Source organism: Corvus brachyrhynchos, unplaced genomic scaffold (assembly GCF_000691975.1).
Source record: "Corvus brachyrhynchos isolate BGI_N302 unplaced genomic scaffold, ASM69197v1 scaffold23, whole genome shotgun sequence".
Classification (NCBI taxonomy): domain Eukaryota; kingdom Metazoa; phylum Chordata; class Aves; order Passeriformes; family Corvidae; genus Corvus; species Corvus brachyrhynchos.
In genome coordinates, this window is record NW_008238983.1 from 11,787,925 (window position 1) to 11,809,907 (window position 21,983).

The window sequence follows — 21,983 nt, forward strand, 5'->3', positions numbered from 1 at the left end:
GCCAGAGCCCCTGGCACAGCGGGAGGTGTCCTGCCCACGGCAGGGGGGTGGAACTGCACGATCTTTAGGGCTCCTTCCAACCCAAATCCTCCTGTGATTCTGTAATTCTCCATACGGTGTCTCTCCGGGTGTCTCTCGCATGCAGCCACGCCAAGGAGATTCTCCATTGCTTGAAGGAAAAGTACTTCCGAGAGCTGCAGGACGTGGAGGTGGATGGCCAAAAAGTCGAGATGCCGCAGTCGCTGAGCTGGTGAGTGATGTGGAGGCGAGATAAGGCATTCTGCATGTTCCCGGCATTCAGCATGGCTCATCGGTCTCTTTCTTTTGCCTCTGCCCTTTTCCTATCTCTTTTTCCCCAGGTATCCTGAAGAGTTAGCCTGGCACACTAACTTGAGTAGAAAAATCTTACGCAAGTCCCCCCAACTGGAGAAGTTTCATCAGTTTCTGGTTAGCGAGACAGAATGTGTAAGTTTTTGATAGATCTTGATTTTTTTCTGGCATATCCTGAGTAATGCTGTATTGAAATACATTATGAAAGATGGAGACTCTTACCTTTTCTTGCAGAAGTTGAGTAGCTCAGAAGAATCTGGATTTTGTGTTGCAGCTGTCAGTGATGCATTCCATGATTCTGGCACATAACTGCAGCTAGAAATTTTTTCCTAAACTAATTGCATTTTTTATTGTTGTTTGGGGGTGCTAAAATGAGTCCCTGTAAAATAATCAGTTGCTGTTAGAAACCAGATGTTTAAATCCGATAAAAAGTGCTTGCATGTGCATGACAACTTAAGTGATGGATGTTTGTCACTTGATTTGAGCCAGTTTCTCCTCTCTTTTGATCAGAAACTACAGAATTAATACAATTGGAGTAAATACGCAATTATTAGAAATTACAGTTGGGTGAAATACTGTGATTCTTCTTTGCTAAATTCTAACAAAATTTAATCCTAAGTTTATAGTAGTGTGTTTCCGACTGCTTTGTTATTTTACAGTTTAGAAGTTTTATTTTTAGCAGTTTAAAAGTTTTATTGCAAAAGAAATGCATTCTTTCATGGAATAAAACCAAATTTAATTTCTTTTTTCCTTTCAAGGGAAATATCAGTCGCCAGGAAGCTGTTAGTATGATCCCACCTCTGCTGCTTGATGTTAGCCCTTATCATAAGGTAAGTGTAGAATATAATGTGTACTAAAGCTTGTTCCGTGAAATGAGCTTAATTAAACTACAGATCACATCAGGAGTGCCAAGGCTGATACACGGTTCTGTTTCGTGTTGTTGTGTTTATGCTTTCTGCACATCCACAGGAGCACTCAACTAATGTTCAGGTCACAAACACAGTATCAGAGGAACATCTGCTTTCTCAGCTGTATGTAATGCCCTGCAAAAACCACTTAGGTTTTAAGCAGTTGCACAGTCTTATTTTTCAAAGTGTAAATGTGTTTAGCTGCATCTGAGTTATGTATTCTTGTTTCAACCTGCATTTAAAGTTGGATGACTGTTTTCAACTTCCTCACTCCATCACACTGTGAACAGATGTAGTTTTCAAGGTGTAAGTGATAATATTATCTACCAGGTAGATTTAACTCCTCTGTGCCTTTTGAAGAAGCTGAAAAGTTCTACTCTATAAATCAGTTAGATGAAATATTTTGGTTGAGCTGAAACGTGCTGCTGGTGGTGGCTAAACACTATAGGGTGCTAATTTTAACTGAAGTGTCTAAGGAATGCCCATGGTATTTTCTTATGGCATGCCATAGGAATGAGGATATCTGCTAGCAAACTTTCTGTTTTAACTTTTGTGATGTTTTCATACTCTGTGCTTGTTTGCAGACCGAATCTGTCAGGCGGTGTTACTCTCTTCTCTGTTAAGTTAATGAGGTAGTTGCCTTGCTATCTCAAGCAGCCATGTTGTCTTCTTCTTTCTTAAATTTTCGTGCTGTATCTTAAACCTTTTAGTTTATCAAACTTCCGACATATGTTTTAAAGACTAGTTTGTGTGTACTTGTTTTTATATTAACGTTACTTAGCATATATAACTTTTTACCTTGTTTTGTCCTACTTTCACCCCAACCCAGTGTATGACAGCTGTGGCTGTTTTATGTGAGGCAAGGTCTTCTCATCTCTCTTAAGCGCATAATGGATTGAAAGACTCAGTCCTGATGTGTCACAGGTGTATTTTGATTTTTGTCTGGAGTTGAACATGTAGTGAACACATTCGTCTTAATGTAAAACACAAATTGTGGGGCTGTTTTTGCACACACCTTACATTGTATATGCCAAGATAGCAATATAGAGGTTCTACATTGAATGGTTAATTTGGGTACGTATTTCAGCATTTTCCAGAAATGCAAGTAAGATTTCACAAATTTGATCATAAGTCAGATTAAGAATAGGTTCTTCATCCTCTCTTGTGCCAAAACAGCAAATGTTTAACAATGTAACGATGACCTGACTTGTCAGTTAGAGCCTTTTATAGTCCTTAGTGCCTTAGCTTATGAGCTGCTTGTTAGGACCAGAATTGCAGGTTACTTTTGCTTAACCAGCATGTTCTGTATGTCATTGCTAACATGCTGATTCCATCTTCTACAAGGATCAAATTAATGATGGTCAAACTTCCAAAACTGTGTTCGTTTTTAATCTATTTTTCACAATTTAGTTTTCCCTCACCATCAGTTTGCTGGACTGTTGGGGAAGATGAAACAGGAAAGCCTTGGAAATATGATTGCCTGACAAAAGATTTTGGGAATATGAAAACTACAGGCAACATCGAAATGAAAGCCACTTTTGAAATACCAAGTCTTAGTTACTGAACAACTAGAAAACAATGGTATGGCCACTGAAGTAATCCCCTTTTGATTGAACAATACCCTCTGCTAGCAGGCAGGTCCAAGGGTCAGAGCAGACCCTACTAGCTCAGCAGAAGGGGTCCAAAGAGTAGTTTTTAGAAGTTAAGATGTAACACTCTATGGTAATATAAGAACTCTTATAGGCTGTATGTAAATGCTATAGGATTTGTATCTTGTATTAGATTGGTTAGTGACAATTAGAATATTCAGTACAGAAGATGATTTATTGTATTGTAACCAGGACTTCAGACACTTCACTTCTTACTTCTACTTCAATTCTCATTCTCTCTTCACTTCTACTTCGATTCTCATACTTCTCTCTTCCACTTCTACTCTTGCTCTTACACCCTCTCTCTCTCTCACCCGTTCACTCTCTTGCTCTCTTGGGCCTGCTCAGAGCTGAGTCTAGCAGCTCTGAGCAGTGCCCCAATACCCACGCCCTTTACAATAAACCGGCTGTGTCCCGAGACCTGCCTATAGAGATCTCTCGTCTCCATCCGTTACCGTCTACGTCCGGCCGTCCCGACTGGACCCCAGAAACCCCCGAAACCTACACTGGACAGTTTTAGAGCATGCTTAGCCTTGTATATTCTTCATCATCTTTTGCATTATCTGCAAAAGCAGAAAGCAGCATCACAGCTCTGACTTTAAACAGCAGATCTTGCAGGGTGTGTTTCATGATGCGTTAGCACTGCTGCATGACAGCACTTAGCTCATGCTCTCTGGAGCTGTCTTCGTGTTTCTCTGGGGGCTGTCTTCTGGTTTAGTCTTGTTCATGCCATGGGCTTGCATGAGGATCTGAGCGGGTCATTCCCATCCTTTATCCTGTTGCACGATCTCAGCTGATTTCTACTGGAGCCAGAGGTCCAGGAGATAGACATGTGTTTCTGAAAATCTCTAACTAGGCAGGAGGAAAGACTCTAAGCTTCCTTGCTTAAGAGAACAGTGTGAGATGTCTCAGTTGGTTTGCTGTGGAAGTGACTCTACCAGTGACTCACAATCCAAGCTGGTGATAAACTAGGAGGGAGAAACACACATCAGTTTAGGTGTTGGTGTCTCTGCTGTTCTGTTCAGCTGACTCAGGGCAGTTCAAACACTTCCCAAGTGCTTCTTCCAAGACAGAGAAACAAGAGGTTTATGCTGCCTTCATTTTTTGAAAAGGAAATGTGAAAGGAGAGAGAGCAATTTATTTTTACAGAATCTATATAAACAGCTGTCTCTAATTAATTTAGTGATAGTTTAAAGAAAAGTACTACTTGCTCTTGAGTATAACTTTGCCTTTAATGTGTGTGTGTATATGTAAAATTCCAGTTAACTTCAGTTGGAATTGCTTGTGAGCTGATAAAAAGATCATATCCCCATATCTGTATCCAGGTTCCTCTTTCAAATTTTATTTCAGCCGATGTTTTTGTTCCCTACAAACTAAAGTTCTCTTTATATTTTCGACCTTCAAAGGTAAAGCATACAAAGAACAGAACTGTACTTTGTTTTTTCAAATTGGTGTTCAGAGCAATTGTAATTCTGCATATTCAAAAATACTTAATTTAAACAGGAACACAGTAGATTTCTCAAGTACTTAGAAAGTACAAGGCAGGACGTTTTTTTTACTTTCTTATGTTTGTAGATTCTAGATATGTGTGCTGCACCTGGATCTAAGACTGCACAGCTCATTGAAATGTTGCATGCAGACATGAATGTTCCTTTTCCCAGTAAGTCTGGAAAACTTTAAAAACTTTTGTGACTTGGAATTTCTGCTTTTTCTTTTAGCAGATTGTTTTTAATGTCACAGATGAGTAACTGCATTTAACTACATATTGAATTCCCAAAGGGGTTCTTATGAGATGAAAGGTACCCCCCCCTTTGATTTGAAACATCATGGGCTTCCTTTGCTTGAAAAAGAGAGATGAATTATATGTATCTTTACAGTTCAGACTACAGTAAAATATGATTAGAGCTTAATTTCTGTATATAAATCAGGTTTATTTAGTAGATGGTGGCCCATGAGGCTCTGTGGTTTCATGGTATCCTGCAAACACTGGATTAAACTGCTTTAGACTTAAAGCAATTGTGATATTTATCATTTTTGTAAGCTTCAGAATCTTTATTTTTGGTTAGATGCTCACAGAAAATACTGCCCATTGAAACTGTAAAGTTGTAGAAAGTGTGGATTCTTTCTGTGTTCTACTGAAAATTTGCTGATGTAGGGATTCTTTGGTGACAACGGGGGTTTTTTCTGTTTACGGGTTTTACTTTGAAAAGCTGGAGGGCCCTTGACTGTGTCTTACTGCTACTGGATGGGAGCTAAAACTCTTGAGACTATGACACCTCAATTAACCTTCAACATATTTTAAGTTACTTTATGCTCAGTAAGGGCTCCTCTATTCATAAGCAGTCTTTTAAGTAAAAATCTCTGGTGAAAAGTTTACACAACTCTCGAAGATTGGGTAATAAACTATGTAAAATTATTTAGCTGTTGAATAGTGAAGCATTTTCCCACTATTTTATGTTCCCAGAGGGTTTTGTAATTGCCAATGATGTTGACAACAAGCGCTGCTATTTGCTGGTTCATCAGGCTAAGAGATTAAACAGTCCATGCATCATGGTGGTAAATCATGATGCCTCCAGCATTCCTAACCTACAAATAGATGTTGATGGAAGAAAAGAGATCCTCTTCTATGACAGGATTTTATGTGACGTCCCCTGCAGGTACTTTGCATGTAAATTTGAATACATGGATTTTAGTGCTTTAAGTGCAGTGCTGAATGTTTTGTGTTACTGAATTGTGCCTTTTGAGTAGGTTAGTGAGTTAGGGTTTGTAGTAACTTCCTAATGCCTTTAAAGTGTGGGGATATGGAATCAAGGTGAATTTTTTCATTCCAAGTGGTCCTTAAATTTGATCAGTTGAAGGGCTTCAAATTTTGACCTTATGCTCAGGACACTGAAATACAAAGACAGTGAGGAAACAGAACTGTGTAGGAGAACTAGTTACAAGGGAGAGGGACTCTTATTTTTGTGCTGCTATAAATGACTTGGATATGGAATGAGTTTTACACGCAAATAATACAAATCTGTTCAACCTCTGTTGCAGTGGAGATGGAACCATGAGGAAGAACATTGATGTGTGGAGGAAGTGGACAACACAAAACAGTTTGCAGCTCCATGGGTAAAAAATGCTTATTACACATCTGAACTTTTCATTTTTCTCTCCTTTTTTTATATCTTTAACATCCGCATGCATTCGCATATTAATATATGACAAAGCAGACACTAAGAAGAGTCATTTTTCTCTCAAATCAAGATCTTAGTGCTGTTGAGACGAAATGTAGGGTTTCAGATGTGAGGAGGGGAGCATGTGAATCTAAATTGCTTGTATTGTTACAAATACCTGACATTAAAATATTCATTGAATTGATTTAGACAGGGTAGCTAATAAAATGGAGCCAATCACTTGGTTGGGATTCTTAGCATTTAGGCAGGTAAAATACTGTTGGCAAATACACTAAGTTGTAAAATTTAATAGTGATATTTTGAAGTCTTTAGGCTACTAGAGATCATACATAAATGGTTCCAGTTACCTGAGATGGATTTAAGTAAACTGATGGTGAATGAGTACTTAGCCTAGTACAGGCACATGGTAAAATGTAGTGATTGCAACAGAGATGAAATATCTCAGAGCATTTTACTGTATTTTTAACAAGCTGGAGATGCCATTGGTTGCTGTGACTCAGCTGACTATGACTTCTTGGCAAGTCATTCATTATTGCAGGTTTCATTTTTGTTGTAAGTGTGCAGGTATGGTCTAAGCTCGTGGCCTGACTCAGTGATACCTTTCTCAGAAAGCCACTGTTAGCTAAGCTGTGTTTTCCATAATATTTGTAATCATCAGATTACTCCTCATTTTAACTGGATTTCTGAGAAGAGTCATGTTTCGGGGTGTTATTTTTCTAGTGTTGAGTACTTTATAATAAAATTGATGGTGCACTAGAAAGAACCAAAAAAAAATAGAGAATGTTATGTTCAAAGTTATCCTGATCTAATTGCTGTTTTAATTTAATAGGTGTCATTGTGAGTGTGTCTGCAGTATAGACTGCACTAAGCTGACTTAGTTTAACACTGACTATAATTTGTGTACTGCTGACAGCTGTAGAACTCCTCAAGTGCTGGCTTAGCCCAGGGACATTTGTGTGTCTGCAGTAAAGCTTCTTTTGGGCTCCTGAATGATAGCTGGCTAGACCAAGAGTGTTCTGTTAGATTGCAGTTGAGAATTGCAACCCGTGGTGTTGAACAGCTGGCAGAAGGTGGGCGAATGGTGTATTCCACGTGTTCCTTGAATCCCATCGAAAATGAAGCTGTGATCGCATCTCTGCTGGAAAAGAGTCAAGGTGAGAATGTGAACTTGAACAGAGTGGGGAACTCCTTTCTTTTTATTTTTTTTTTTTCCCCTTCAGCCCAAAAAAGGATACGTGTATGATGGTACTAGTGATAAGCTTGGTGTGGATAATACGCTCCTAGTTTGCAAAACTACAGAAATTTTTTGGTACCAGTAGGGTTTCATTAATGTTGCTATGAGCAGTCTTCTGAAATGGGTGAATCAGCTGCAAGTACAATACCTGAAGAGTTGTGTTAATGATACAGAGGACACTTCTACAGATCAGTGGCATTCAGTCTCTGTTATCTGCTCCCACTAACTGCTTTCACTGGTTGGAGTCCATGTCTGACATTCATAATTCCTTTGGAAAACTCAGTGTGGAACATTGCTGCTGTTCACTACAGGAGTAAAAAGCCCCGTGTGTAGTTAAGCAGTTAGAGCAAGGTAATTGTACACCATTAGGTGGGAGCCACTGATACCTTTAGAATCCTTTGACCCACATTTTGATGTGCTTGGAGTTTTAAGGTGTTTTAACTCATGGGGTTTTTTGCATTTTTCACTTGCATTTGAAGGCTGACATTACAAGAGGTGGAAAAATTGAGATGAGCTGGGAAGCTGCACTGCATCACTTTTGATAGGGTTTAGTAGCCCATTTCGTAGCTGGTGTGTACTGTTTTTTCTGAATCAATAACCTGAAATTTGGAAACATCTAATTAGATTTGTTATGAAAAGTTCCACAGACTTTTAAGTTGAGCCTTTTACAGAGCAGAAGCAACTCTATTGCTCCTGGAGCTGCACTTACTCTTTAAGTTGGTAGCCTGTTTTGTGTAATGTTTACTTTGTACCAGTAACTATTCTGGCCCCAAATTATGCATGAAATTTCATCATCTTAGAAACAGCACTTGAGCTAAAGTGCTTGTAGGTTAATTAGGAATTGACTATTTAATTTCTACTCCCGTTCTGCTGTGCACTGCAGCAGCCTCACCTCAAGTCCTGTGTGCAGTTTTAATCACTGCAATATAAGAAAGACACTAAACTATTAGAGAGTGTCCAAAGGAGGGCGACAAAGATGGTAAAGGGTCTGCAGGAAAAGCCTGATGAGGCTGAGGTCACTTGTTCTGTTCAGCCTGGAGGAGAGGAGACTGAGGGGAACCTCATTGCAGTTACAACTTCCTTGTGAGGGGAAGAGGAGGGGCAGGCACTGATTTCTTCTCTGTGATGACCATGACAGGACCCAAGGGAATGGCCTGAAGCTGTGTCAGGGGAGGTTTAGGTTGGATATTAGAAAAATGTTCTTCCCCAAGAGGGTGTTTGGGCACTGGAACAGCTCCCCAGGGAAGGGGTCACAGCACCAGCCTGACAGAGTTCAAGAAGTGTTTGGATAACACCCTCAGGCACATGGTGTGACTCTTGGGGTATCCTGTGCAGGGCCAGAAGTTGGACTTGATGATCCTGGTGGGTCCCTTTCAACTCAGCTTATTCTGTGATTCTGTGAAACGACATTTTTATTTAGAGGTAGTTTCTTTGGTAGGCATAGACACATTTCCAGTAAATTATAGTATGCTTGGCTTATCTAAGGCCATATTAAGCCAGCATTAATTTTAACAATTACAAGATTGGAAAGCATTAAGAACTAGTTGGGATAGGAGCAGAAAAGCAGTAGGATGTGAAGGCCAGCAATTGCAGCACCTGGGGCAAATTCAGTACTTTGAAGGAAGGGTCTTGACTGGCTGTGATGTTCAGATCTAGTCTCTGCCCTTGGAGGTATTTTGAGGCCTACTTGGAGGCTATGATGTGTCCCAGCAAGTGCATGTTAATCCTTGGAACTTGAACACCGGTGTAGCTAAAGAAGGTAGTAGTAAAGAGGTCGTGCAGTGGTCTGCAAGGGGCATTGTACCTCAAGAATTAGTTCAGGTCAGTTCAGAAGGTTTGTTGGTGCTTTCTAGCACAGTGTTGTCTTGCTACTTGTGAAACAGATGAGAGATTGCTTTTTCCTTAGGGATGAAGGAATAGGGAGAAGGTCTTTTTGTACCCTGTAGCAACTACTGGAAATTGTAGTACTTCTGACAAGACTCTTTAGTGCCTGATAAGTCTGATGTAGTCTTGAGACATAGCTGAAGTCATGCTGTAGGGAGGCAAGAGTATTCAAAGGATGGATGCAAAACATCAAGTGTAATCACATTTGAGATGTCATTTTTGAATTTGTCTATGAATTCATACATCACCTTTTCATTTATTTAAAAGACTTGCTTAAGCTGTCACTGTAAGAGTAAATGGTTATAGTCATGTAGAACAGGTTGATAAATTGTGTACAACATCAGGAAAAGCCTACCTGACTGTTATATAACTTAAGTATTCAGAATCGCTGAAAAGCAATGTTAGAAGTTATTCTTCTCTAGGGAGATCACCTATTTAAACAGTAAATTTTTGTATCATTCTTTCTTGAGTTTGGACAGCTTAAAGCTTTTCTTCAGTAGATTAAACTATACTCTGTTGATGTTTCTTGTAGTAACTTGTCATATTTTAAGCATAGAGTCTTTTGTCCTGTTAGTGTTAAATAGTTTGGAATTTTCCTTTCCAGTTAAAAAATAACAAATTCTCTTTCCTCTCTCACTGGAATATATTGAGATTGTAAGTCCTTGAAACTAGAACATCATAGGCATTTCAGAAGGCTTAGTTATACCAAAAGTAGTTCCCTGAAAAATACTTAATCACTGTAGTAAATCCAAATAATAACTAAATGAGAATAAAAACTTCAGTGATTGCATTGCTTAGAGCATTGATGTTTTATGATACAGGTCGTAGAATATTACTCTGCAGCTGCTACAAAAAATATCTAACTGTTATGTTTTGGTTAATTTCTAGATTGCAACTTATGTAGTTATTATTACCAGTTCTTCTCAGCTTCTTTGTTAATGTGCATGGTAGAAGTTGTATATATAATATACATATATATAATTTCTTGAAAGTTTTAAAAAGTAGTATTCTTAAAACAGTCTTAAAACTTTAAGGAAAACTATTTTTGTAAAAGTTAATTGGCAACACAACTCTTGAACTCTGTTTTCAAGAACTTTTATATTCTTGGGATTTCAGGTGCCTTAGAACTTGCTGATGTCTCTTCTGAGTTACCAGGTTTGAAGAGGATGCCAGGAATTACAAAATGGAAGGTATTCATCCTGATATTTTTGTGAAGTTTTTGGTCTGTGGTAGAGTATTAAATAAGGGAAATTCAGAAGTGTAACATTTCAGAACATTAGGTTGAGCTGGATTAATGGCAGTGATTTGATGTTTAGGGGAGAGAGCTAAGCTGAAGGTCTTTGTGGAGGGAAGTTCTTGGCTCCTCATCTGCTCTCCTGTTACCTCTAGGTGTCTTTCCTCTGTCTCCTATACTTTCTTGGTACAATTCCCTTTTCTGTTGTGTGTATGTGGCCTGTAGATGGCAACATGATTTCAGCCACTTAATGTTATTCATCCATCTCTGTCTTTACAGTCTGTGAATGTTAGATTCTGCATTTCTTCAGCTGGTCCATTTGAATCATTTGAAAGTGAAAGCTGTGAAACTGTTTCTGCAAATAAGCTGTAAAACCTGCAATGTTGTGACTAATCCTAGAATATTAATAGAATCCTGTATTTTGTTCCAGGCCTTAAGTGATTTCAGTTCTGGAAACAAACTAGTAGGGAGGGGCAAAAAAACCCAAAGCTGCTTCATCTTCTTGTTATGAGTATAGTCAAGAAAAGTAGAAGGCCATCCTAGTAGGAGGGAAAGAAACTGATTAAATTTTAATTATGAGTGGGTGCCTTTGCAATGCCAGTGGTGGTTCTGTCTTACCATCTCACTAATCTCTTCAATGGCAGACAGGTTTATGCCTGTGTGCAGGCTAATGAACGAGATGCAGGGAATAAAGATCTGTTTATGTTCTGCCACTGGAAATTCAGCTTAGAAACTAGCTGATTTCTTTCTTCTTACAGTTCCTAAGGTTTACTCTTTATGCTTGTACCTGAAGAATAAATGTAAAATGCATAACTGTGGCTCTGTGATCTTAATTTTACCTTTTTTTGGTACTCCATAAAGCCACTAGATATATATTTATATAAAGATCACTAAGAGTATATTGTATTCCCTGTAGCATCTATTTCTCTGTTTGCAGTTGAAATATAAATCTCCCTAACAGGTTTTAAAAACTAGTTTGACAAAATGTGTTGAAAGTTTGCCAGACTTGCTTCAGCCCTTATTAGCTGCTACTGTGTATTTTCAGGCCTCACTGGCTAGCATGTCATTGTGGATGTATTTGCTTGCTTTGGTGCTGTTTTTACTTGGTGTTCCTGTTTACTTGTTCCCTGGTGCAACATTTGTTTTCTGGGAGCTATGTAACTGATTATATTGAATATTCCCAAGCATCAGTTGACTGTAAATCTCTGGAAACAGCAAAAACAGAAATAAGGTTTCTTTCAAGGGACATTTGGGTGCCTGGAAATAGCATTCTGTATTCCCTCCTTATGCCAGATGTTGAGTGAACTCCAGTGAATTGTTTTGGGCTTGGAGGAAGACACCTTTTTAGCTCTAGATTTGGTCATCTGCTTCTGCAACACTTTTACTCTTCCTTCTGCCCTCACAGGTGGTCAGTAAAAGTGCAATAGAAGAGAGTTCAGCATGTTCTTTGGTGCTTTGTCATTCTACCAGTCACACCAGCCTACCAGTTAGGCTGGTAAACCAAAACTGAACAGCACAGGGCTGCTTGGCAGTTGTTATGGTAAAACCAAAATAGTTCTAGATTTTTTTTAGGCTTCAGTTATTTATCACTCCTGTTGTTGGTTTTGCTCAAGCTTGAGTCATGACTTCCAAAGAAGAGCAGTTCAGAAGTACAGTCTGTCTTGTCTCCATCTAGCACTATGAAATGTAGCATATTTTGACTTGAAATACTAATCCTGTAAGTACAGTAATTTCTATTTCAGGAAATGTGGAAAAGCACAATGTGTGATTTGATCCGTGGCTGAGAAGTGCCAGACTTCACGATACTGAAATCTGTGTTCCAGATAAATGTTACATTTCAGTTTCCACTAGAACACTTGATTAAACTTTCAAGACAATCACAGTGAGAAGCATGAAATCACTTCATCATACTTGCCAGTCCTGAAGTTGCCATCAGTGCAACTTCTTTACTTTTTTGCCTTAACAACAAAAATGGGCCTTCATTTCAGTGATTAATTTTATGGATTTGCCCTGTACACCCCCATTTGGGACTTTTCTTCCAGCTTTAGCATTCAGTACAAAACCAGGCATCTAGAGCTCTGAAGTCAAATTTTCCCTGGCTTATTTTTTCACTTTGGTATTCTTGATTGAAGAGCAGTCAGAATGCCTTCCTATAAGAGTTGTGGCTCTAACCTTTTGCTTGTATCTTAAGAGTCCATCAAAAGCTTTGACCCTTAGCCAGACTGAGGTGATGTTATGTCTACACAGTGTCTTAGAGCAGATCTATAAATATGTTCTGAGTTCTGAGTAAAGGTAGAGAAGCTATAAAATTCATGGGGACATGGTTCTTCAGCAACTCTCCACAAAAGCGTCTCTGTCAGTGAGCTGTATATGCCCCTGTCGTGTGGCTTTCTGCCTACCAAGCTGTTGTGTTGCACTCTTGCATGTTTCTTGTGTAATGAAATTGAGATTCCTCAGTTCTGATTTTTACTATACTGCAGTAGCTCTTTTCCTTTGTATACTGCTATCCTATATTCCTTTGTATACTGCTTGGAAGCTGCCTATAGCAGAATGTTTCACAGCCAGTCTCATGGAAAAAAAGGAGTAGTGTATCCTAAATCTGATGGCTCACCAGTCTTCTTATAAATTTCTCCACTGTCCTTCCACTGGATTTTGGTGGTTTATATGTTTTAGCAGTTACCAGAGATCTTTGTAGTTGGTTCAGCACCAGTCTGCACTTTGACTGCGTGCTTTTTGCAGCAAAGAGCTGCAGCTGGCAAGAATCTCCTACACTGAAGTGCACACGTACAATGCACAAGGAAACAATACGCTTTAAAGAACTTAATTTTCTGTACAAGGAAATAAGTTCTCTTTTTGGTGTCTGAGCCTTGGTTTGCAAATATTTTAATTAAAACTTGTAAAATGGTGACCTCAGTTCTTCATAGTATTTATATTTACTCCTTTGAAGGTGATGCTGAAAGATGGGCAGTGGTTTGAAGAGTGGAAAGATGTGCCTTCAAATAGACAAACACAAATACGTCCTACTATGTTTCCAGTGAAGGATGAAGAGAAGCTAAAGGCAATGAATCTGGAGCGCTGGTAAGTTTTCCCAGAGTAGATCTTATGAGGATTTGATGTAACGTGTGGTTGTGGGCAAATTATAATTAGATCAGAATAGGAATGTGTAGGTCTGAGTATATTTTGATTGCTTCATATGTAATGCCAGGGCACAATATTTAAACTCCAGTGAATCAGGAGAAATTACTGCAAGTTGTGTAAGAGGAATAAATACCCACATGAAAAGGTCAAATTCTTTGCATCCAATAGAGATAAACAGTCAAAATTACTAAAAAAGTATGTAAAACTTTTAACAGTTTAACAGTGTGACTTGCTATTAAAGGCTTTCTGTAGCTATCCTAAAAATATTGTTTAGAAATGAGTCATTAAAGCTCAGATGGGAATGGTGAAATGAACATGTCGCATTGATGCAAGTCATTTTGTCAAATTGCTCTATTTTAGATCCTGTTTCTAGTTTGATAAATTAAATCTGCACAATCCTACTACGAATACTTATCCTGAAAGTAAATATAAATATGGGCCTTCTAGCATTTTGTGAGAGTCCAAATGCAGCTATGAATATGCAGCAACATTTTTTTTCTTTTCTCTCTAGTCTTAGGATATTGCCACATCACCAGAACACAGGTGGCTTCTTTGTGGCTGTGTTGATAAAAAAGTCTCCAATGCCATGGAATAAACGTCAGCCTAAGGTAACTTCTTTTAAATTATCTAAAATGTTAATTACTAATAATGTTTCAGGAATTTTTTTTCAAGTTTGCACATAATAGACATAGTGTAACTGTTCTGTATCTGCCCTTCAGTTACAGTTGTTTGTCAATTAAAAATAAATTCCTAAATCCATGAAGCACTTAAGAAAAAAACCATGACAACTTTTGAAATAGAATAAAGAAAAAAAAAGAAAGGGGATTTTGAAATTATAGTAAAATAACAAGATAAATCTTGACCCTAAAATTAAGGCTTTGGAAGAATTACAGAAGCAGATTATATTGGATAGCTAAAGCTGTCACTTCCTTCAGCTGTGTGTGGTCCCCTCCTAAAGGCTTTTTTCTGCTGTGTTGTAAGCTAATTCTGATTTGAGTTTATCTTGCTCTGTGGCTGGTTGCTCAGGAGTGATTCACTAGCAGATTAGCAGATCAGCAGCATGGGGAATGGATGTAAAACTGTTTGGAGCAGCAGCTTCAGCCATCTGCCTTTAATCCATTTGTTGTCAATTGTCTTTAAAATCCTGGCAACAGGATTTTAAGTTGATGTGATTTATTTGATCTCTTAGATTGTCATGTCCATAAGAAAAACTTCTTGTGTGAATCCCTTTTAGGTGTTTATTTTATTTGCTTCATTAGAACTATTTATGAGTAAAATTTTTGTGGCAGTAGGGAAGAAGCATTTATTCAGAAGGAAGCACCCTCCAAATAGTTTGTGCTGTTCTAAGCTGAACATCGTAGCACTCTTACAGAAGGTGTACAGCAGCAGGATGTGTGTCACTTTGAGTGTTAGGAAGAAAACAGCAGATCCTGTTTTAAAATAGTCTTCTCTGAGTGCTTGAACATGATTTTGTAGATAGTACAAAAATACCTTTCTTGGACAGTTGGTACGAAACTGTCCGGATCAGTACTAGAGGTAAATGCAATTTGTAGTGGTATCTTGATCTAGTAATCAGATTAACCCCCTGAATGGATCTGTTTAAGCACTTGTATACAAGTTGACAAGAATTAAGCACATAGGTGCCTTCTGTTACAAGTTGGACACCACTTCTGCCTTTTTGAAAATACTGTAATTTCAAACAGGTTCATCAGAAATTACCACAAAGAACAGGGGATACTGAAGTGACAGCAGCTAATTCAGATAATGGTTCTGACTGTATTATTGAAGAACCAACACTTGCTGAAAATGAAGAGTCTAAGAAAATGCAAGAATTGCAGAATTCGGACACTGAGCAGAGCAAAAAGGAAGGAGTATGCGGGTAAGGACCACATCTAAGTATTTGTCCTGTGACAGTAATTGCTGAGTATTCTGTAGTTCTTTTGTTATTTAGAAGTCGATCAAGAAAAACTAATGAATTCATTCAGTTGTTTTGCATTTCCATGTTTTCTGTCTTGTCTGTCTTTCGTTCAGCAAGTTTGGAAAATAGCCAGTTTTCTTACTAGCATTCGTAAAGTCTGTTAGTACTTTCTTCTCTGTTACAGAGAAAAAATACTTTCAGAAGTTAACGTTTGGAAGATCTTTATTGTCTTCACAAGCACTCCATCAGAAATCTCTGTTTACTTGTTTTTGTGAGTTCTGTTTCAAAGCACTGCTTCACATCCTCATTTTAACAAGTTAAATTGTGTGTAGTGTTACTGAAGCACAAGAAAATGCCAGTATTCTGTTTGCCATACTGTTGTTACAATAAGCCAAGTGTTGACTAAATGAACTGAATATACTGATTTTATACCAAGTACTGTTACTGAAATTGACAGTGCAATGTTACTTTCTTTTTAGACCACCACCATCTAAAAAAATGAAGTTGTTTGGTTTTAAAGAAGACCCTTTTGTGTTTCTCCCTGAAGATGATCCACTGTTCCTTCCTATCCAGTAAGAAAAAAAAAAAAGTTTCTGTTTTGGCAGTAAGATTCCTATTAGTTCAGGAATATTAGTAGTTCAAGTTCAGTTCGTCACAAAAGATGGGTCTCGTTGGTCTTGTATAAGGGTTTTTGCCTGACTTTGCACCAGGACCGCCTCTCCTCAACACTGAAATACTTGAGTAAAAATAGCCAACTAGAGTTTGCACTGGAAATTTTCCAGTGTGTCTCAGTGTCTATAACAGCTTGTCTTTTCTGATGTCATGCAGCTTAGAAAGTCTAATCTTTGTGTTCTGAAGCCAAAGTGCTAAGTGTTTACAGAGATAGCTGGAGGAAATGGGCTAACCCATGCATTTTGAGTATGTGATTTTATTGCTCAGTTAATCAAAACAAGTATTATGGCCACAGGAAGTTTTACGCATTGGACCCATCATTTCCCAAGACGAATTTACTGACTCGAACTCAAGAAGGAAAAAAGAGGCAGCTCTACATGGTTTCTGAGGAGCTAAGGAATGTGCTTCTGAACAATAGTGAGAAGATGAAGGTATGGTTCATAAGCATCAATGGATATCTCCTTGAACTTGCCAGATGTACTGTTTACATAGAGGATTAGCCCTCTGACAGGCTTTTTTTGTTTTTTTAAGTCTGGATTAATGTTTTCCTCTCTGTCCCTCCTGTGTTAGAGATGAAAAGTTGACTCTGAGAGGAAAAGAACAGTCTCTGAGATGAAAATCAGTGTATTTTTGGTGGATGAAAGAAAAAAGTAGAGAGAGGGAATATATAACTGCTGTGTGTGTGCCAGCATTTTTATGTAGTCTTCAGGTAACTTTACAAGTTTACATTGACACTGTTGTATTTATGAGCCCCTTAATTATGAAAGTATTAAGAGCTTTGAAAGCCTACCAAAAGGATAAGTTCAGCTGAATTATTTACTGGCTATGTTACATAGAGACGTTGTTTCAAATTAATTTTAACAACTTAACGTTTTGGAAGTTTGTTAAGGTGAATGATTGTGAGATAATAAGTAGTTTTCATGAATTAAAAGAGAATTTTTTTTTTTTAAATATGATTCCCTATGGAAAATGTCTTGCAAATGCTAAAGATTTGTCTCAAAAGTCATTGTGTAATTTTGGTTGGAACGAGGTTATCTAGTCCAGCTTCCTTCCTACGGCAAACAGAGCTGACTTCAAAGCTGGATCAGATACATCCTGGGGCCTCGTCCAGTCAAATCTTGAAAATTTTTGAGGATATTCAGTATATCTTTGCAACAGATCTTTGGGATGGATAAATAATTATTCTTTTATCCCCCATGCAGGAAATGGCTAAATAATTGACAAAAGTTTAAGAAATTTGTGCATTATATTAGGTAGTGAGACTTTGAGTACCACAGAGGATAGATATAGTGTCCAAATAATTAATCACTTGTACATTTTTGAAATCCTGTCTTTGACTGACTTTCCCAGAATCACACAGAAAATTCTTACTCAAACTAAAGTTAAAATTAGATATTCATAGTTTGTTGCCCTCATTTTAAGACTGCCACTTCCTCACACTGTTCAGTTTTCAATATGGAAAGAAGTAAAAGGCATTTTATGTTGAGAGAGCACCACATTTTTATAGCAGGAGTTCCTTTTTCCCTTGGATGAATTTTCACATTAATTCAGTGTCCAGTGCGAATGAACTTTTAGTCGAAGAGTTGAGGAAAAAACAAGTTCAGAGGGGTAATTTAGAATTTATACTCCCTACTGATGCTTCTTGACTTTGCTGTTTGCAGGTTATTAACACAGGGATAAAAGTCTGGTCTCGCAACAGTGATGGTGAACAGTTTGGATGTGCATTCAGATTAGCACAAGAGGTAATTGCATAGCACTGTGTTTTCAAAGGAGGTGCTTTAGGTTTCTTCGAGAGCCTATAAAACAGCTGGTATTAACTTTGTCAGATTAATGGTAATTTACATTTTCGTATGGTTTAAAATGTGAAAATTGTTTTCTGGTATTAGGTTTTTAACATTTTTCCTTCAGAAAGTAGCGGTTGAATTTTGAAATAATTGTGTTTACTTATTAAACAGGGGATTTATACTCTGTACCCGTTTATTCATGCAAGGATTATAAATGTCTGCATAGAAGATGTCAAAATTTTGCTAACCCAGGAAAATCCATTCTTAAGTAAATTTAGCAGTGAAACACAGAAGAAAGTCAAAGACATGGGTAAGCCTGCTAATTTTGCTGTCACAAAATTATTTTTATACTTTACACAGAAGACTATGAAAGTCCTGTAACATACACAGTGTTTGCTAAAAATTTTGACTAAATTTATCTTAAATATAGTTGTTAGGTAAGTAAGCATTACTGAAAGCCAGTGTGCTGCTAGATACTGTAGTCCTTTCTGATTGCAGCCTTTAAGGTTTTGAGCTTTAGAGAACAGAGGAGTTGCCAAACTTATGACTCCTGCAAAGCAGTGCTGTGAGGCAGTGTTTAAAATATCTGATGAACAAAGATTTTATATACGCTTTTGGTTTTTCTGCCTGTTAGTGCTCCAGCTGAAACTGTTTGTTTGTCATCTGCAATTGCTTCTCATGAGCTTATGTATGACTTACTCAGATTTGATTTTCTTAAATATGGGGAGCAATGTCTACTCATATTAAACTTTTATTTCCTCTACACTGGATGCTTCAAGAAATGAAAATTGGTTTTCAGCCTTCTGTTATTGTTTTATTTCCAACTCATTGCTGATCCTTGTACTTCCATGTTTGATGAGAGAAAATGAGAAGAAGAAAATGTTATAAAGTTTGGGCTGGCATGCTCTTATGTTGTTTTTAATTGAGTAAAAGTTCCTTGCTAGATTCACTGAGTAAATTAATCCACTGTGTGGGTTTTGTATTTTAACTTGTTTGTTTGGGATTTTGGAGGAGGCAGAATTGGCAATTGCTTCTGTAACTGTATAAACTTTGGTTTGAAAAGAAAGGGAATAAAATCTGGTATTGTGTATAGTTCAGTGTACTGATGTAGATAACTCTAGCCATGTCATGCTCTGTGGTTGTCTGAAAACTTGTTTTCTTGAGCATTTTCAGATTACAATCATTTTATCATCGTACCAAGTAACACATCTGTTTTGTTTTTGTTCCCCTTCCCTGTAGCGATGGGAAGTATAGTTCTGAAGTACGACCCAGACCCTGAGTAAGTAGATGTGTTGCTTTCTATCTGTGCACTTTTAAGACTTGGACAAGAATTTATTTTCACTCTGCAAAAACAGAAGTAGAGGCCTAGAGATGCAGTGAGGGAAACAGTAAAGCCAGAGAGGATACAGAGAATATGACAAGGAGAGAAGCTGTCTTGTCTGTGAATTCTTAAAACAAGTGTAGAATTTAGCTTCATAAAGGAGAGCTGGTAGTTGTGCTAGAGGTCCACAGTTCTCTGTGTGTGATTTATTTGTTTGTTTCCCTGTAAAGTCCAGTATTTGGAATGGGAAAAGTTACATTTTATTGTTCCTTTTTGTGGACAAAGTAACTTCTGTGGACAAAACTCTTGAGAACTTTTTAAATGTAAACTTTCATCTTGCTGTTCCCTGTATTAGTTTTGAAACCAGAGACAGAAAATTATTTTGCTTGTTGCAGAAATTTAATAGCTTTGAGGTTTTGGTTTTTTGGCTTGCTTGCTTGCTTGTAGACAAGCAGGTACCTGTGTAGATGTTGAAGTTAAGAACAATGTACTTCCATCTTCTGTGAATAGTTACAAAATGCATTCAGTGTTAGAACTGAATAGGTATATGGCTATAAAATGAAGTTTTGAAGATGAACTTTCTCATAATTGACTGAACTTAATTGTTTGTTTGTAGAAAACCTCATGATCTTCAGTGTCCAATAGTGCTGTGTGGTTGGCAAGGGAAGACTTCACTCCGTGCCTTTGTGCCCAAGAATGAGAGACTTCATTACCTGAGGATGATGGGAGTTGAAGTGTTTAAAGCAAAGAGGAAAGAGGAGGAAGTGGAAAACAAAACTGAGGAAGAAGTTCAACACAGACTGGCACAAACAGAGGAAGGAATGGATGTGGAAGATAAAGAACATGATTTAGTCACAAAAATGGAAGCAGAAATAGGTGAAGAATCTTCCCAGAGTCCTGTGGAAAGCAGTGCTATGGAAATAGAAAATAAAATTGAGGATTTAGATCAATCTAGTAAAAATGCCAACGCTCATGTAAGCCAGGAAAGCAGAGAGACGGATGCCAGTAATGTGAAAGATTAGGTTTCTTTCTGTATTGCTTGGCAGCTTCCATGAGGCTGACTTCCAGACTTTTGCTTTTAGCATGAAACTGTATTTTAAAATTTTGGTTGGAATGGGATGTTCCTCTTTTAAAGTTTCACCTATTTTATATTTTAAATGAAAGCTATAAAGAGATTTCTCTTCAAATGTGTCTTCTTTTTACCATTTTAAACTCCCTTTTATTGGTGGATTTCTGTGTCTGTTGCTGGCAACAGACCAGGCACCAGTGAAATCTAAAGCCCGTATTTTTAGTGGAACAATGGTATGCTCAAATGCTCTGCACGTGTGTAACTGGTCAAAAATTCCTTCAGAAGTAAAACCTGGGGTTCCACTCAAAGCACATAGATTCCAAAAGCACTTTTTTCTCCTATGATTGTTTACCCCACCTACCACCCAGTCTGATTATTATTGATAACTGCAGGTTCTTTAAAGGATAAGAGAATCAGTGTGAGTATCCATACAAATGCACATACAGGATATCTGACTGACAGCCTGGTTATTCAAAATGAAACCATGTGCAGCACCCTGGAAAAAAAAAAGCAGAATGCATTTTACCAGAGACTGATGTGTGAGGTTCTTCAGAGTGATAAATTGCTTGACAGAGCCAGCTAGTAAATATTGTTAACTAGATCTTCAGGTGTGCTGAGCGTGCCTCAGACTTCTGTCTTGAAATGTGCCTGGGAAGAGTCTGACCGTCACTCAAATCTGCTGTGGTCATCTGTTCCTCTGTCAGTTCTTCAAGGGGGAGTCATCTATAATTTTTGCAAGATAACTTGTTTATAGCTGAAATAATAGTTTAAAAAAAAAAGCACAGTGGTATATATGTTGTTGTATAGTAGATGTTTAAAAGGTTATTTAGGTCTAAAAGGGCAATTTATTTAATCTGACTTAGAAACAAAAAAAAGTTGGCTACCTCAGAAACTTACCTTATAAATTCCATCCTTTGTGGTGTAGTTTCAGCACTACTGTGTACTTTTGTCAAATTGGTCTGAAAGGAAAGTGACCAGCATTATAAGGTATTGTCCTCCTCTAGGACCATAGTGATGCAAATATTTCTTACGCCTGTCAAGCGGAATTTTACCATGTGTATTTTTATTGATGAAGTCTTGTGTGGCTTGGATCCATTTGCTGTACCTTGCTACAAAAGACTTTTTGATGTCTGCCCTTGAACTACTTCATCAAAGGGAGAATTCTTGAGGGACAGACATAAAAGTGAAATAATGCCATGTCCTCTGATGAGATATTAGTCTCGTGCAGTGAGGAACCATTGACAGGACTCATTTTCCTCTCGAGAGTCCATAAAATAGGTTAATAAAAGATCAGTTCTTGCCCTTGTATTTTGCTAAGGTTTGAGTTTGTTCTTTGAGTCGAGAGCTATGATGGAACAGGTTCTGTTTTAGCAGCTCCTTAGGCTGAAGAGCAGCACAGCAGAATTTTCTTTTGAGTGGACGTGTGTGTGAACCATAATTTTTAATTCTTAAAGTATATGAGGAAAAAGATTTTGCAACTTGAAACTTCAAGCATGAAACTTAACATTGGTTTTCTTATCTTCACATTTATTCTGGCATATTGGGCATTCAAAAATGGAAGAAGGATGGAAAGACCAGTGTCACTTACGAGTTGTAGTCTGCAGTACTCAGCCCTGATGATGATTTGAATCCATCTAATCTTTATGTTCTGATGATCTCCATA

General features: G+C 37.8%; 1 protein-coding gene across 1 annotated transcript; it reads left to right on the top strand.

The window, feature by feature from the left end:
* Nucleotides 1-92: 92 nt before the first annotated feature.
* NSUN2 (NOP2/Sun RNA methyltransferase family member 2) lies at nt 93-20,569 on the top strand (the record flags this gene model as incomplete). Its single annotated transcript, XM_008637249.2, has 17 exons — nt 93-250; nt 360-465; nt 1,089-1,160; nt 4,463-4,547; nt 5,352-5,544; nt 5,927-6,001; nt 7,090-7,220; nt 10,301-10,374; nt 13,366-13,496; nt 14,068-14,164; nt 15,260-15,435; nt 15,954-16,046; nt 16,442-16,577; nt 17,808-17,888; nt 18,102-18,240; nt 19,170-19,209; nt 19,868-20,569. Coding segments are annotated over 17 exons (2,193 nt in total), but the record flags the coding sequence as incomplete, so codon positions are not given.
* Nucleotides 20,570-21,983: the final 1,414 nt, after the last annotated feature.